The sequence below is a fragment of the Cornus florida genome, unplaced genomic scaffold (assembly GCF_030987335.1).
Source record: "Cornus florida cultivar Cherokee Brave unplaced genomic scaffold, ASM3098733v1 CherokeeBrave_3.0.0_Hap2_Chr02, whole genome shotgun sequence".
Classification (NCBI taxonomy): domain Eukaryota; kingdom Viridiplantae; phylum Streptophyta; class Magnoliopsida; order Cornales; family Cornaceae; genus Cornus; species Cornus florida.
Genome location: NW_026775572.1, coordinates 480,393 through 497,047, shown reverse-complemented (window position 1 = coordinate 497,047; position 16,655 = coordinate 480,393). Strand labels below are relative to the sequence as shown.

The window sequence follows — 16,655 nt, the reverse complement described above, 5'->3', positions numbered from 1 at the left end:
TTCCCACGTTTTCTTTTCCTGTTCATATTGTTGCCCTTTAGGAAGTGCTGCCATATGTAAGTGATTTTTATTTTTAATTTTAATTTGTTTAAGGTTTATTCCTCTTGGTCGACGTTTATCATTTTTAGTGCCATCTTGTTCTGTTTTACTATTTATATATTTTGCTATTTACTTTCATATTTTCGGACCTAATTGAAATTCATGGCTTGAACTTAATTCTATTTATTTATTTGTAAGCCTTTTGATACCACTTCAGAAGTATGGATTGTTTTTTGTTTTGGGACTTGGGGGTTACTGTGTTAATTTTGTTCATGTTAATTTGCTTCTATTTGTACAATTATTTTATTTTTTCTTGCTAATTTTCTTTTACTTTGAGGCACAATTTTGTGATTTTTAGGGCCTGACATTTGCTAGTAGTGGCTAAGTCACACAATCGTCTTAAAGGGGTTTCGCTCTCACATTCCATGCGTAAACTAGCTCTCTAGGAGCAAATCTTTCCCTAATTCGTAAATTAAATTCTATGAATCCTCGAATTCAATTAGGGCCTGTTTACTTACAGGAATGATTCTTGATTTCTACTGTCAATTCCTAAAATTATGAAGTAAAAGTAAAAATCATGTTTAATAAAATACTTTCACTTTTTTGCTTTAAGAAAGTACTTTCTAATTTTGTGAAGATAACAGAAAGTGAGAAATCCTTACTTTCTCTATTTTCTACACTGTTCACACAAATTACTTTCTCTACTGTAGCACTATTTATAAAAATAAAATAAAAAATATTCTAACCATCTCTCACCACCATCCCCTCCACCATGGTCATTGCCACTACCACCTTCTCCCACCATAGCTACTGCCAGAACCATCTCTCTTCTCTCTCACACACATTAAAAGCGATGAATATACCTGAATCAACTTCAGTCAAAAAAAAAAAAAAAAAAACCGAAAGCAGACCTTCGACGTCGACAACCACCGCCATCATCGCCACATCCGAAATCTTCTTTGGTTTTTGCAAGCTTCCCAGAATTTTGGCGCAAAGCACGACGGGGCCGGCATGGGATTCGCAGAGAGGGGGTGATGGTGAGTGAGGGTTTTGAGATGGTGGAGGTGTTGAAGCGGCGAGGAATGTCTCCAAGATGAGGCCAGACTGAACTTATCGGTGGATCGAACGGCGACAAGGCTATGACGATATGAGCAAGGAATCCGGCAATTGGGCATAGGAGAGGGAGACCCAAATTCGCATCCACAAGCAATTCATACTCCAAAATTCTAGTCCCAGTAAGTTTGTCTGTGGATTCCGGCATCCGAGAGGGAGACCCAAATTCAAGGCTCTGATTTCCATGGATTCCGGCATTGGCACACAATAATTCCCATCTCAGACGCAAGAAGCCTCTGTGTGTTGCCCATCTCTTACACACAAGATGACCAAGAAAGAATGATGTATCGTGACTCTTCCTCTTTCTCTTTCTCTTTCTCTCTCTTTCTTCTCTATTCTTCCTCTCTCTCTCTCTCTCTCTTCTCTATTCTACTTCTCGTATTCTATTTTTCTTCTTCTTTGTGATGAGATGGAAGTAACAGCAAGCAAAGTAAACATAGTAATCATTTTAGAGAGAGAAAGATAACAAAAAATTAGAGAGACGAATATAACAGGAAAATAAAATTAAATTTATTAAACTTCTTATTTTTTGATTTCAAAATTTTGAAAGTAAAATAAATTATTGAACATTATTTTACTTTCAATTTCAGTTGAAGAAATCAAAATCATGATTTTTCTTTTTGAGAAAGTAAAAATAAGAAAGTGAAAGCGTTAATAAACGGGCCCTTAGTGAATCCTCAAACTCGTAACGTTTTCTCATTTCTTGAATGATATACAATACCATGTGACATTTATGAAGAAAGGATAACAAACCGTTGTCATATTGTTGTCAGCTTCATGTTGGTTATTATTATTATTTTTTTATTTACCTAGTCCTGTGATGTTATGGCCCGAATTTGGTGCCGGGTTGCTTTACGACCCAACGACCATTGATTGAGCTTTGTGTGGGCCTAAGCGCATGGGGGTTCGGGGGCAGCGTCTTGAGGAAACTTTTTGACCCGGTTTTCTGCTTGCGGCCTGTGGACTCTATTTAGTACTCTCTTGTAATCCGATATATAAGGGCGCTTAGGGTTTGGAATTGGAATATAGAGAGACTGAAAATTGCAGAAAAGAGAGTGAGAGCGAGAGCTAGGGTTTCAGGGCAGAAACTTGTAATCTTCAGATTTTCGTATAGTGAATTTTTTCACCGGATCTTCACCGTGGATGTAGGCTTTACCAAACCACGCTAAATCTCTTTGTTCTTTGTGTGTGGCTTGTTTACTTCCTGTCATGTTTCTTGATTGTTTCTGGGTTCGCTGTGTTTGTCGTAACAAACCCTAATTATAAGAGGTGTCAAAATAAGTTCTTAAACTAATGTAGTAATCTAATTGTATTAGGTGTGGGTGTATATATCACATAGGTGTGGGTGTTAAGATGCTTTGTATTTTATTTTATTTTATTTCATTTTTATAGTAATTCTTTCATGTATAAAAATTTAAATAGCATCTCTCTAAGAATCTAAAATTAATGCATAGATTTCTTGGCGCGTGTTTCTTAAAAAATGAAAATACAGTATAGCTTTTGATATTTTAAATTATTGCTAATATTACATATCTCCTCACATAGAAAATAATGACGACATATAGTTCAAACACATTTACTCATGCTTATCTTTTGAGATTAAATTTTTATTATTATACTAGGTAATCGGCTTTAGCATATGTACAAATATTAAAAGTGTTGTATACATGCACATATTATAACTATAATAGTATATAAGTGTACAAAGCTCTTTGTGGGCGCTCTTGCTCTCACGAAATTTTAGATTTTGTCACTTTATTCTCTCCCGCTCTCTCAGATGCTCGTTTTTCATGTTCCTTAGCAATGTGCATTTCCCTTTGTTCTCACAGTTGATACCGATGAATTATTTTCTATTTGTTTGTCATAATTATGAACTTCCTTTACAGTTTATGATGTTGAATATTTTGTTTCAATGGAATAACCGCTTGTTCTTATAAGAAAGTCTCAAATGTTTTGCAGGTTATTGATATGGAACATGAACTCAGAGCACTAAGAATTCAAATTCGAGAGAAGTTTACATTTTCGGTGAAGCTGCAAAAGGAGGTTTGAACTGTTTTATTTTAATAACTTCTTTTTCCATATGAATATATAAAATATATATATTTATAAGTATACTAACACAAATGTGCCCTCATCGGGGCTTTGCACCCTCAACCTACCCTTTAGATAGGTCGAGGATATTCCACTCAAGCCAATACTTATAAATAAATTTTAATGGCTTAAAAACTGAATTTCCTACAACTCCACTCCATTTATGACAGATAGTAGCATTAATAAATCCCATAGTGCTGTACATGCTGTATAAGAATTTTATTTCACTGATAGAATTTCACTTCTTCATAAGAATTGAAAGTGGTTTCTTTTTTTATTTTGGAGTGTGAACTTCGTAGGGCCGTAGCAGCCTTTTATGCTGATTCTTCAATAATGTAGCTCACAAATATTACATTGAACATAATTTGCAGCCTCACCCAGCTGTGTTGAGCTATTTCTTATTTTAATTCAATTTCCCATTAAAAAAAATTAATATTATTATTTTTTGATAAGTGACCCCATTAAAACAAATTATGCCTGGATTATAATCTTAATCACATAAGAATTTCACTTTCCCTTGAAGTTGACATAATTGGGCATTAGTTTTAATTGTAATATCTCTATTTTGAAGTTCCTCATATATTTAATTTTAGTATTTTCATAATGTTTTTAAGCATGTGGCACCAAAGCTTGTTCTTAATTGTTTGAATGATGTAAAAAAGAATACCAGTTATCAACTCAGTTATATATATACCATCTGCAAGTTTTCTTAAGTACATCCAGCGGTCACCACCAGTGCTCCTGTTTGTGTGATGAATTCCCAAATTGAATCCTTTTACCCTAAAGTACTCAATAATTAATTGCATTGCGCTCGTGTAGCAAATACTTATTATTTGAGTCTACCAGCAAAATCTTAAGTATCACAAATATTAGCTCTCTGAAAATTCTTAAGCACACCCGTGCATCACATCCCACTTGCCTTGGATTGTTTGTATGTAGATTGGCCATTTCCTGCATGGGAAACAATAATTTGAAAAATCACACACCGTGATGCACTATTGTCCCATACTGGTTCAAATCATGGTTAGGTTAATCAACCATACTTGCTGGAACTTGTTTTCATGCGTGACTAGGAAGCACAGATACGGATATGGGATATGGGATATGGATACGACATAATACGGGTATGGCGATATGGCAAATATCAAAAAAATAAGATACGGGTACAGCAGGATATGGCAATACAACATTTATAAATTTTATTTTTATATATATAAAAAATTAATTTTTGGTCAATTTTTTTATAAATATTATGAATGTGAATGCAATCATTAATATAACATAGAAGTTCGTTTCACAACACATAAAACAAGCATCCCTAGTCGTAACTTAATAAAATTTGAATTTTTCTTAACAATTATTCTATGTTATTATTGTTGGAAAAGTTGCATTTTAATGTTCAAACTTGTTAAAAATGTGTGATGAAGTGTATGAGAAGTGTTAGATACGTAGTCGAAATACCTAAGAAGTATCCAAAAAGTATTGGATACGTGTTAGAAATTAAAATATATATTTTAAAATTCTGGATACATTTAAGAAGTATGGACACGTATCCGCGAGTATCTGTGGAGTATTGGTATCCGACATGTATCCGATATGGGTACATTGCTCTCCTAGAAGTGTCCGTGCTTCCTAGATGCGTGAGAACTCAGCTTTTCCTTTTGCCATGGTTGCAGAATTAAGAAAGTATATTGTGCAAACACAAAGCCATAACAAAAACAAGGATAGAATTGTCTTCTAAATATTTGTAAGTTAGTTTCCCCAATAATCCCATTAAGATTATTACATTAAATTAAAATTTTCTTCATTTTCCTAAGAATTCGAAACTTTTGCACTTATCAATAAAGAGTTTGAAATTTTAAAGCCACGGTGTTGTACAGGGAGTGGAAAATTAGATCTTTTTCCCCCCCTACTAAATACTGCATAGGTGTTTATTATTCTTATTTTTTCCGTAACACAAAGTCCTATATGTAATTTACTGTTGTGCTACCCTGTAATTCAGGGGAAATAGCTGGAGTATAATTATTTGGTTCCATTATTGATCTCCTGAACACTTTATCATTAAATTTATGGGTACTGGTTCTTATTTTCTCAATTTCTTACCTTTAGTTGATTTCAGCTTTGATTTTATAGGATTGTCTTCTACTTGTTTTCAGACATCTAATTTTTTTGCTGTTTCTTCTTCTGAACTTGCCTAATCATTAATATTACGAAAAGAAGATGTGGGAGGGAGATATAATTTTTTCATTCCTCATTTGCTGCAATATCTTAATCTTTAACATTTGCAGCTAGCAATAAGCAAGAGGGCTGAGGAGAACAAGTTCTGTTTATATGAGTTAGGTGGGTCAGAAACTTTAGGTTCACTTTTACGAGTCCAACCTCGCTCACACGAAGCTATAGAGGTCTCAAAATGTTCAATCCAGTGGTATCGTGTACCGTCTGAAGGTAGCAGAAAGGAAATTATTTCAGGTATTCATTCCATCTTTGACATGTGCTACTTTTTCACTGTGCTCAAGTTGGACAAGCTGTAAATGGTACTGCTTAAAAAGAAATTATATTTTTTATTGTGATGCATTTAGCATAAACTGCAAGTTTTGTGTTTCTATCTTTCTGTTGTTTGCAAATATGGACTTTTTGTAATTTGAGGATGTCTTAATTTTGATCACAGATTGTTTGATGCATATGATCAGGTAGTTGTTTAATGCTAGCGATCATTAAGTAATTCGCTTAGACCCCTTCCCCCTTTTTACCCCCCAAAATGCACCCATAAAATAAGAATATGCTTCATTTTTTTAGTTGTAACTGGTGAGATTGTTGCCGTGAGATGAAAATTGAGTACTCATTTATATGTCAACAAGGAATTCTAAAAGTAATAAACTTTAGGCTTCTTGTAAATGCCACCTGGGAAGTGTTTGCCTATTTTTTGTTCCATACATTTCTCTTTGGCAGCTACTTGTTTATGCATTTACCCTGCATAAGTTCACTCATGGGAAGGAATTTTCATAGGCTTTGATCATCTTCTAAGAATCCGGACTTACATTAGTGAATATAAGATTGTTTCTGCATGACCAGCCTAAGTGTGTTACGCACGAGCAATTTCTTGTAATTGTTTCAATGTGTAAAATATTGCAAATATGCAGAACGATAAAAGCACTCGCATGTCATCTCCATTTTCCGGTGATTTGTGAAGAGAAGCGATGAATAACATAATGGAACCCACTTAAATGAAACATGGAATTATTCTTGGAGTAATCTAGGCTAAACAAGCATGAGAATGCACTCGGTGTAGGTTAGTAGTGCCATGGGAAAGTAGAAAAATTGAATAAAATTTCTCTTTTGACTAAAAACAGCAAATGCAAAAAATCAGAGCAAGCTTTTGTGAATTGTCAAATCTGTAAAATATTATATGGAAATATTAGAGCAAATGCCTGGTTGGTTTCATTCTTATTGTCCAAATCCCTGATTATCATTATTATTATTTTTTATGCATCAGATCTATTATTAACTTTAACCAATGAAATAAGAACATGAAGAGTCAATTCATAATGATGTATCAAAACAAAAGAAGTTTTGGGTTTTGGCTTACTCAAACCGAGAGCCAAGATCTATATTTATATATAAGAATTGGGTACAAAGAAAGGAAAGCAAATCAAAGAAAGACAGAAAATATGCCAAAATCTACGTGATCCCATGATTATAGGGATCTTACATAAAACACCTTATAAAAGGCTAAAAACAGTTAATAATAATAATAATAAAGATATTTCAACACTCCCCCCTCAAGCTGGAGTGAAGATATCAATCAAGCCCAGTTTGGTAATCAAGGAATGAAGCAAAGATGGACCAATTGATTTGGTGAATACATCGGTTGAATGATTAGAGGAACGAGCAAAACACGGCTTGATAATTCCCGAACGAACCTTCTCTCTAATAAAATGAATGTCCACCTCTATATGTTTCGTCCTCTCATGAAGAACATTATCTGAAGCAAGCATGATGGCTGACTTATTATCACAAAACAAGTTTGAGGACTGTTTTTCCCCTAGCCCTAGCTCCTCCAAGAAAGATCGAAGCCAGAGAATCTCACAAGTACCCTGAGCCATGGCACAATACTCAGCCTTTACTAAAGATCTCGAAACTACAAGTTGTTTCTTACTTTTTCAGGATATAAGATGGTCTCCATAGAAAGTACAGAAGCCAGATGTGGAACGTCTGTCAGTCTTGGACCCAGCATAGTCTGCATCATTGAAACAAGATAGCCCAACTTGCTTACTAGAAGAATACAATAATCCAAGTCCAGGACAGGAATTAAGATATCGAAGAATATGATATACCGCATCTATATAAGATGTACGAGGAGCATGCATAAACTGGCTCACAACACTAACCGCAAAAGCCAAATCAGGACGGGTGTTGGTAAGATAAATCAATCTTCCTACCAAGCGCTGATACTGCGAGGGATCAGAAAGGAGATCTCCGGACTCAGCCGAGATATTTAGATTAGGATCCATAGGAGTGAAAGCAAGTTTACACCCAAGCATACTTGTGTCTCGAAGAAGATCCAAGACATACCTCCTTTGCGATAAACAGATATCCTGCTTAGATCTAGCAACCTCAATTGCCAAGAAATTGCTAAGAAATATCTGAGCTGGCCAAGGTTTTTCACATCAAAAACTTTAGCCAATTGAAGCTTTACTTGAGCAATCCCATGGATGTCATTGTCAGTAATGATGATATCATCAACACAGACAAGCAGAATGATACATCGACCATTGGAGGAATGGTGGATAAAAGATATATGGTCAGAATGGCATCTAACAAGCCCCATCGATAGAATTACATCACTAAAGCGGCTGAACCAAGCTCTGGGAGATTGTTTTAATCCATACAAAGACTTCCGCAATCGACAGACCTTTCCAGCATACTCCCCCTCAGCCCAAAAATCGGGTGGAGGATCCATGTAAATATTCTAAAGATCACCGTTAAGGAAAGCATTCTTCACATCAAACTAATGAAGGGGACAATTGTGAGAGGCAGCTAGGGAGACAAGCAAACGAATTGAGGTCAATTTAGCCACTAGAGAGAAGGTATCATTAAAGTCTTTACCAGGAATCTGAGTAAACCCTTTGGCCACCAAACGGGCTTTATACCGATCAATAGAGCTATCAGCCTAATATTTAACACTGAATACCCATTTGCAACCAACAGTATTTTCATCATGAGGGAGAGATACAAGCTCCCATGTTTCATTATGCTGCAAAGCATCCATTTCTACCTTCATAGCAGACATCCAATTGGGATTCCGGAGAGCCTCAAACAACTTTATGGGAATGGAAATGGAATCAAGTTTGCCTAGAAAGGCTCGGTAAGACCCTGAAAGACCATCATAAGAGATATATTGCGAAAGGATGATCAGTACTACAAGCGAATCCAAATCGAGCAGGGGGTTTGCGGTCCCGAGTGGGATATCGAGACTCAGGAACAGGAACATGGTCAGGGCAATGTATAGGAGAGAGAGATGTACTTGAACCTGAATCTGAGGAGGATGAAGGCAGTGGAGGCGGAGCACGAGGGCGACGTGAATAGACCTGCAAAGGGGGTGAGGAAACCACAAGAGAAGACTTTTCTTGAAAAATAGGAAGAGGACGAGCAAGAGGAGAAGCCTCTTGATTGAGAGTAGAAGTTTCATGCAAGATAGTGTTAGAACCATAAAAAGGGGTGTGCTTATGAAAGGTGACATCAAGAGAGTGATACATGTGTTTGTGTACTGGATCATAACATCGGTAACCTTTTGACATGGAAGAGTATCCTAAAAAGATACATTTAATGGCCTTGTCATCAAGTTTAGTACGAGAAGGATTACGATTCTAAACAAAACATTTAAATCCAAACACCCGAGGTATGATGGAAGAGTAGTATCAGGCTGAAGCACTTGTAAGGAGACCTTACCATTTACGACTCTACTAGGGGTACGATTAATGAGAAAAGTAGCTGTAAGAACCGCTATGTGCCAGTATGACTTTGGCACGTTCATGCCACTTAAAGGACATCGAACAACTGACATTAGTTGGCGGTTTTTACGCTCTGCAACACCATTCTGTTCAGGGGTATATGGGCAAGTAAGCTGATAAAGAATACCATGTTGGTTAAGTTGAGACTGAAACTCATTGGAAACATATTCACGACCATTGTCAGACCTAATATTCTTAACAACAATTTTATATTGAGTTTTGATCATTTGGAGGAATTGAGTGAACAATGGAAAAATTTCAGATTTCTTTTTAAGTAAATATACCCATGTGCCACGGGAATAATTATCAATAAATGTGACATAATAACGATGCCCCGAAAAAGCAGTAACAGCAGAAGGACCCCACACATCAGAATGTATGAGATCAAACATTCTAGGTGCACGATGCATATGAGAAATATAATTGGTTCTAGTATGTTTAGAAAGCTTACAAATCTTACATTGAAACTTATTATCCTTACAAGCCATTATTAATGAAGGGAACAGTAGACATACATACTGAAAGTTTACATGCCCAAGGCGAGCGTGTCATAAACTCAAAGTCTGAAAAGAAAAATCATAAGACCTGGAAACTGGAATAACAGAGGCTTGAAGCAAGTGGAGGAGGTGTCGGTGGAGGATCCCTAAAGTAGTAGAGGCCATCATGCTCATATCCTCGGCTAAAAATCCTCTTTGAGCACAGGTCCTTTAAAACACAGTAATGAGGAAAGAAAATCACTACACTGTTTAGTGGTTTGGCAAGTTTGCTAACAGATAGAAGATTGAATGTAAAGTTAGGAACATAAAGAACAGATGTCAAAATAATATCACGGGATAGATGAATATCTCCGATGCTACGAATAATGGTGGTTGACCCATCGGCTAGACTAACAGCCTGATTAACAGGGGTAACGAGAGTAGAAAATAATGACAACTCATCAGTCATGTGATCATTGGCTCCGGAATCCAGAACCCAAGTAGGTTTCCCCGCTTTAACATGATAAGCAAAAGGAGTACCTGTAGCTATAGTAGTCGTGGGAGTAGAAAAGTCGGCCCTAGTAGATAAGGCTCCGAACTGCTCCTGAAGAAGACCAATCTGGGACTGTAACTGTTTGGAGTCCTGAAAAGATGGTCTGGGAGTAGTTGAAGCAGGATGGACAACAATCAGTGGAGTAGTATATCCACCAATAGTATCAGCTACTGCGGCAATGCGGCCACAGCCTGAAGATAAAGTGTCCTTTTGGCTACTAGAATCACTCATAGTACCAAAATAAGGCTGGTCCACACGTCGAAGAGGGAGGAAAGAGAAAAATAAGGCCGGAAAAATCGGCGCGTTCCTCCAAATATGCTGCCAAACAAACACCGGCAACCCACAAAGAAAACAAAAACACTAGAAGAACCATTGCATCATAAAAAAACCTAAGGGATTTCTCCTAAAAAAGGAGTCAAAAACATAGGTTTACCCGAGGGGTCCGGCGCAAGGGCTGGGAGGAGATGGAGGTGCGTTGGAGGCGAGGGAAAATGGAGAGAGGGAGAGAGAAGGTGGCGGCGTTGACGAGGAAGATAGGGAGGCGAAGATTTTTGTTTTACTCTGATACCAAAAAGAAGAAGTTTTGGGTTTTGTCTTACTTAAACTGAGAGCTAAGATCTATATTTATATACAAGAATAGGTTACAAAAAAAGGAAACCAAATCAAAGAAAAACAGAAAATATGCCAAAATCTACATGATCCCATGATTACGGGGATCTTATCTAAGGGATCTCATGATTATGGGGATCTTATCTACGTGATACCATGATTATAGGGATCTTACATAAAACACCTAATAAAAGGCTAAAAACAACTAATAAAAATAAAAAATAATAATCATAAAGATATTTTAACAAAAACACTAGAAATGGTTTTGTATGTTAAACACACAAGTTGAAAAGGTTTTATGTTTTGCTGACTCAATTTTTCAAATTTTGGGATTAATTACTATTAGACTTGTGTTTTGACAAGATTGTTTTCTGTCATCATATTTTCTCTCCGAAACTTGCTAGATATAAAAAGAGTAGCTATCTTCAAAGCCCGTCCTCTAGCATCTCTTGGCACTATCCCACCACCACAAGAATCACAGATGGAATTAAAAGAGTTATCCACATTAAGCTTAAGACTCTCAATCTCAGGGGGAGACCGCTTCTTTGTAACAGAATGAGTATGGGGAAGATTCGTGTGAAAAGATTTATCAAGTTGACAATTACCTTCAAACTCATTGAAATAGAACTTCGCTTTTTCAAGGATGTTGATAGGATCCCGTCGTCCAACTCCATTAAAGTGGAAAAAAATTTCTCCCCTTCCACAATTGCCACAGATACTTTTCATCCTCTTCATATCCCAAATTACATTGGTTGCTTAAACTGAAAATTGTGGTCTCAGTGGGGACCATTTCATATCAAGTCAGTGAAATTCCTTTATCTTATTAAGGCTTTCTCTTCATTATAGTAAGATATTCCAGTTTGTTAGATGTTCTAGTCATATGGCTAAAGTCTTCTTGAAATGTATGATGCTCACATACTAGGTAGAAATATAGCTTGCATGGCTGACTCTCTTGTATTTTTCCTTTGGCGTTTTCTTTTAGGAATGGTTAGCTGATAAATCATGGTAAAATAGGTAGTGCTGATATAGTTTAGTCAATCCAGACCAATAATTGTTGTTTCTTGAAGAGATGGTAGGTTGAAAAAGTATTCTGATATGCCTTTGAGTTTGGTATAATACAAGTTTTCATGAAGTATTTGGATCACTTGTATCTCTTTCAACATTCTATGATTTACTTGGCTTTTCAGTGATGTATATGGTTGAGTAAATATCCTTTCTAATTAGGACTTTGTAGCTCAATTATGGTACTTTTTACAAACACACTGTGGAACCCAATCTAATGTTCATATGCTACTGTAATAATTGCTAGATTTTCCACCCTTTCAAGTACCAAAGTATCAATAACTGCTCAATAATCTTTTTCTCTTGCGTGTCATGTGCTTTATCTTAATTGACTTGAGTATCTACTTCATCAGGTGCCAATAAACCAATTTATGCTCTTGAGCCTCTTGACGTTGGACGATTTTTGGAAGCTGATATTGTTTCAAATGGCCAAAAAGTTGCTGTGCTAACTGCTGGTCCCATTGTGTCAGGTTGGTACCACGAAGGTTCAACATGATCTACGTAATTGTTCAAACCCACTTTTGGCATGTCTTTTTTCTTTTTCTTTCCTTTTGCCATTTCTCATTTCTTTCAGCTGAAATTGCCTTTATTAGGCTACTTTGATCATAAGTCATATGCTTGTCACGTCCCTATTTTGATGCTTACTAGACTGAGAATAAAAGTCTGATTAAGCTGTTTCAAACAGCTGCGGGCTTGGGAAGTTATGTGGAGACACTTTTGCGAAAACCCAATACCGAATTCAGTGTACGTCACTTCTTTCTTCACTAGCATTTCCAATATTAGCAAATTAATTATTTCTTGTGTTCTGAGGTAAAAAATATTGTGATCTAAATTTTAAACTTGAGGTCATGACTCAAACCTTGTATGGTTGAGCCTTTCTTTTTTCACTTGGACTTGGCTGCTTTTCGGTATAACCATCATGCCAGCATCTAGATCTGATTGGCATACCTTTTCACCTTTTTATTTTTTTTTTATAAGTTTAATTTTTTTAACTGTTAATGAAGAATAAATAGAAACTGAAAGGCTTCAAAGTCATGATAAATTTCAGTTTGCTCTATCAACTTAGTCCGTAACCTGCATGTCCTGCTTCCAATTTTGGTATCTTGTCGGGCCAAACTAGTACGATGGCAAAGAGCTATTATCATATAATTTGGTATGTGGAGCCTCTTTTGAAAGTTGAAACAGCTAAATTTGTGTCCTCGAGGGACTTGACTTAATTTATAGGATATTTAAAGAGCGTTTTGTCATTTTTTCCTAAAAAAATTAACTATCTCGAAGTATGAGCTCCCTAAATTATTCATGATAATTATATTATAGTGAACAATTAGAGGGCCATTACCCAGTGTGATCTTCGTTAATTGAGGGGGTGGTCACAGACCTAACCTTTAGCATTATTTGTACAAAGTGGTTGTTCTCAAGATTCTATTCTCACACTTCTTTTTTTTTTTCCCCTGATTCTATTCTCACACTTGACAGCCCGAGCATTTACCACTTCACCCTGCGATGGTCCCCATTTTACTGAATAAAGGTCATAAAGAATTCTATTTCTAAATTAAAGGATCGTACCAGATTTATCGAAAATGTGTTCAAGAGTGTCGAAGAAGAGCCTGTATATGATACGGACATGGCTTCGAAGCGCACTTTATTCTCAGTTGAGTAACAATGGGCTATGGCAGGCTAATCTCACCATTGACTACACTCATTGCTACAATAAATGATGAACCATGCCTAGAATCAAGTGTTTTGCACCTTTTAGAATCTGTGTATGCGATTTAGATTTAAGGAAGAGAAGAAGAAGAAAAATAAAGAACGTAATTTGACAGATGTAGGGTTTCTAGAGAGAGATAAGAAAATTACAATAATGGCCCAAAGTAAACAAGTAAAACACTAAACACCCTGTCACTCTAACACTCCCCTTCAAGCTTGGAGCATACATATTAAATATGCCCAGCTTGAAACACAACCGCTGAAAGGCACCACGAGCTAATGGCTTCGTAAGAATATCACCCAATTGACCGCGTGAGCAAATATAAGGAGTAACAATCTGCTTCCGCATCAGTAGGACATGAATAAAATGACAATTAACCTCTATATGCTTGGTACGCTTGTGAAAAACAGGATTGCTAGCAATGAAGATAGCTGTTTGATTATCATAATGCATAGGCATAGGGGAAGGAACAACAATACCCATCTCTTGGAGAAGAGGGCGAACCCACAACATCTCAGAAGCGGTGTGGGCATAGCACGATACTCAGCCTCAGCACTAGAACGAGCAAACTCAGATAAGGAGGAAGAAGGCTTATACAAACAGCCCACTACCAGGCGCACCCTTCAAATAACGCAAAATACGACAAACAACCACAAAGTGAGGTTGATGAGGAGCATGCATATATTGACTAACCACTCCAAGAACATAAGTATTGTCGGGACGAGTAACAGTTAGATAAATTAATAACAAGGCGACGATATCGTCCAACATCAATAAACGACTCCCCTTGCTCACTGTAAGTTTGATGGTAGAGTCCATAGGAGTGTCTGCAAGTCGAGCACCTAAGAGACCAGTCTTATAAAGTAGACCAAGAATATATTTCCGTTGAGAGAGTGAGATACTCTGACGGGAACGAGCAACCTCAATCCCAAGAAAATAGCGAAGTGCACCTAGGTTTTTAGTATGGAATCGCTGACCCAAATGACGTTTCAACTTTGCAATTCCTATGGAATCACTCCCAAATATGATAATATCATCAACATACACAATCAAGACAATGGTGCCCTCAGAAGAATGATGAACAAACATAGAATGATATGAAGTGGAGCGCTTAAAACCAGAATCAATCATCACAGTACTAAATCTATCAAACCAGGCACGAGGAGACTGCTTCAGACCATATAGAGCCTTGCACAAACGACAAACTAGGTGCTCACTACCAGCAACAACATAACCAGGTGGCTGATCCATATAAACTTCCTCCTATAGATCGCCATAAAGAAATGCATTCTTGATATCAAGCTGATATAAAGGCCAAGAATGGCAGGCTGCCACAGACAGAAGAACACGGACAGAGTTAAGACGGTCTACAAGAGAAAATGTCTCTGAGTAATCAATCCCATAGGTTTGAGTGTATCTTTTGGCAACCAAACGCGCCTTAAGACGCTTAACAGAACCATCAAGATGATACTTAACAGTGTAAACCCAACGACACCCAATGGTTCATTTCCAGAAGGAAGAGCTGTAAGCACCCACGTCTGATTCTTGTGAAGAGCATTCATTCATCAAATATAGCGTGTTTCCATCCAGACATAGATAAAGCCTATTGATAAGATGAGGGAATAGAAATAGAGGACAAGGTAAAAGCAAAAGACTGCAAGGTCGAGGAAACACGATGATAAGACATAAAATTAGCAATGAGATGTTGAATGCAAGTACGTTTACCTCGACGTAAAGAATTGGTAAATCATCAGAAGTGGAGGGTGGAGGTACAGGAACCTCTGGTGGAGAAGATGTCATGTTTGGACTGTAAGAAACAACCGGCCGAGATTTGGATTGCTTGTAAACGTACAATGGAGGATAAGAAGGTGGAGGTAATGACATCGACAGTGTAGGAGAAGAAAAGGAAGGCTCCCCCTCACGAGGAGATATGAGATCCAGAGACAAATTCTGGCCAGGTGATGGAAAGAAAGCAGTAGACTAAAAAAAAGTAACATCAACACTGACAAAGTATCGCCGGGATTTAGGACTATAACAACGGTACCCTTTCCGAGTGCAGGGTACCCAAGAAACACACACTTACACGCACAACGAGACAATTTGTCATGCCCAGGATCCATGAACAAATGCCACACAACCAAATACACGGGCGTGAGCGAAAAAGGAGAGGCATCAGGATATAACAAAGAAAAAGGACTCTGATTATTCACAACAGTAGATGCATATGATTAATAAGGTGACAAGTCGTGAGAACATCACCACCCCAAAAATTCTTAGGTTACTGCATATTGAGTAACAATGTACGAGCCACATCCAACAGATGGTGATGCTTACGTTCAGCAACACCATTCTGTTGAGAGGTGTGAGCACAACTAGGCTGACGAGCACAACTATTCTGGTGAATGATACCCCGATCAACACAAAATGAATTCGAGGCAGATTGTATATATTCCAAGGCATTATTAGATCGAATAATTTTAATACATTTACTAAACTAAGTAAGAATTTCATTTTAAAACTTAGTAATAATATGAGGTAACTTCGACCCCTCTCTTTCATTAAAAATAGCTGTGTCATGCGAGAATAATCATCAACAAATAATAACAAAATAACGATATCCATTCAAACTTGTAGTTTTAGAAGGACCCTAGATGTCCGTGTGGACTACATCAAATGACTCAATTTTACGACTATGACTATGATGCAAAAAAGAACTACGGTGATGCTTGCCCAACTGACAAGCTTCTCATTCTAAAACAGACATGTGACTCAAGGTAGGAATAACTAATCTCAACTTGGCCAAGGACGGATGACCCAAACGAAAGTGCCACTGCAGAGGTGGGTCTGTAGCAGTCAAGGTTGATGACAAAACAAATGGATGTTCACCAGGATCTAGATAATAAAGCCCGTCCTTCTCATGCCTCGAAAAAATCATCTTCTTTGTCATGAGGTCCTGAAAAACACATGATATGGGAGAAAAGGTTATAGAACAG

General features: G+C 37.1%; 1 protein-coding gene across 1 annotated transcript in view; it reads left to right on the top strand.

The window, feature by feature from the left end:
* LOC132290128 (stomatal closure-related actin-binding protein 1-like) overlaps positions 1-16,655 on the top strand; it is a 36,431-nt gene that overhangs the window by 14,590 nt on the left and 5,186 nt on the right. Inside the window, exons 7-10 of the mRNA XM_059790048.1 lie at positions 3,112-3,195; positions 5,532-5,712; positions 12,308-12,424; positions 12,640-12,698. Coding sequence (XP_059646031.1) covers positions 3,112-3,195; positions 5,532-5,712; positions 12,308-12,424; positions 12,640-12,698 — 441 coding nt within the window. The remainder of the gene's footprint in view (positions 1-3,111; positions 3,196-5,531; positions 5,713-12,307; positions 12,425-12,639; positions 12,699-16,655) is intronic.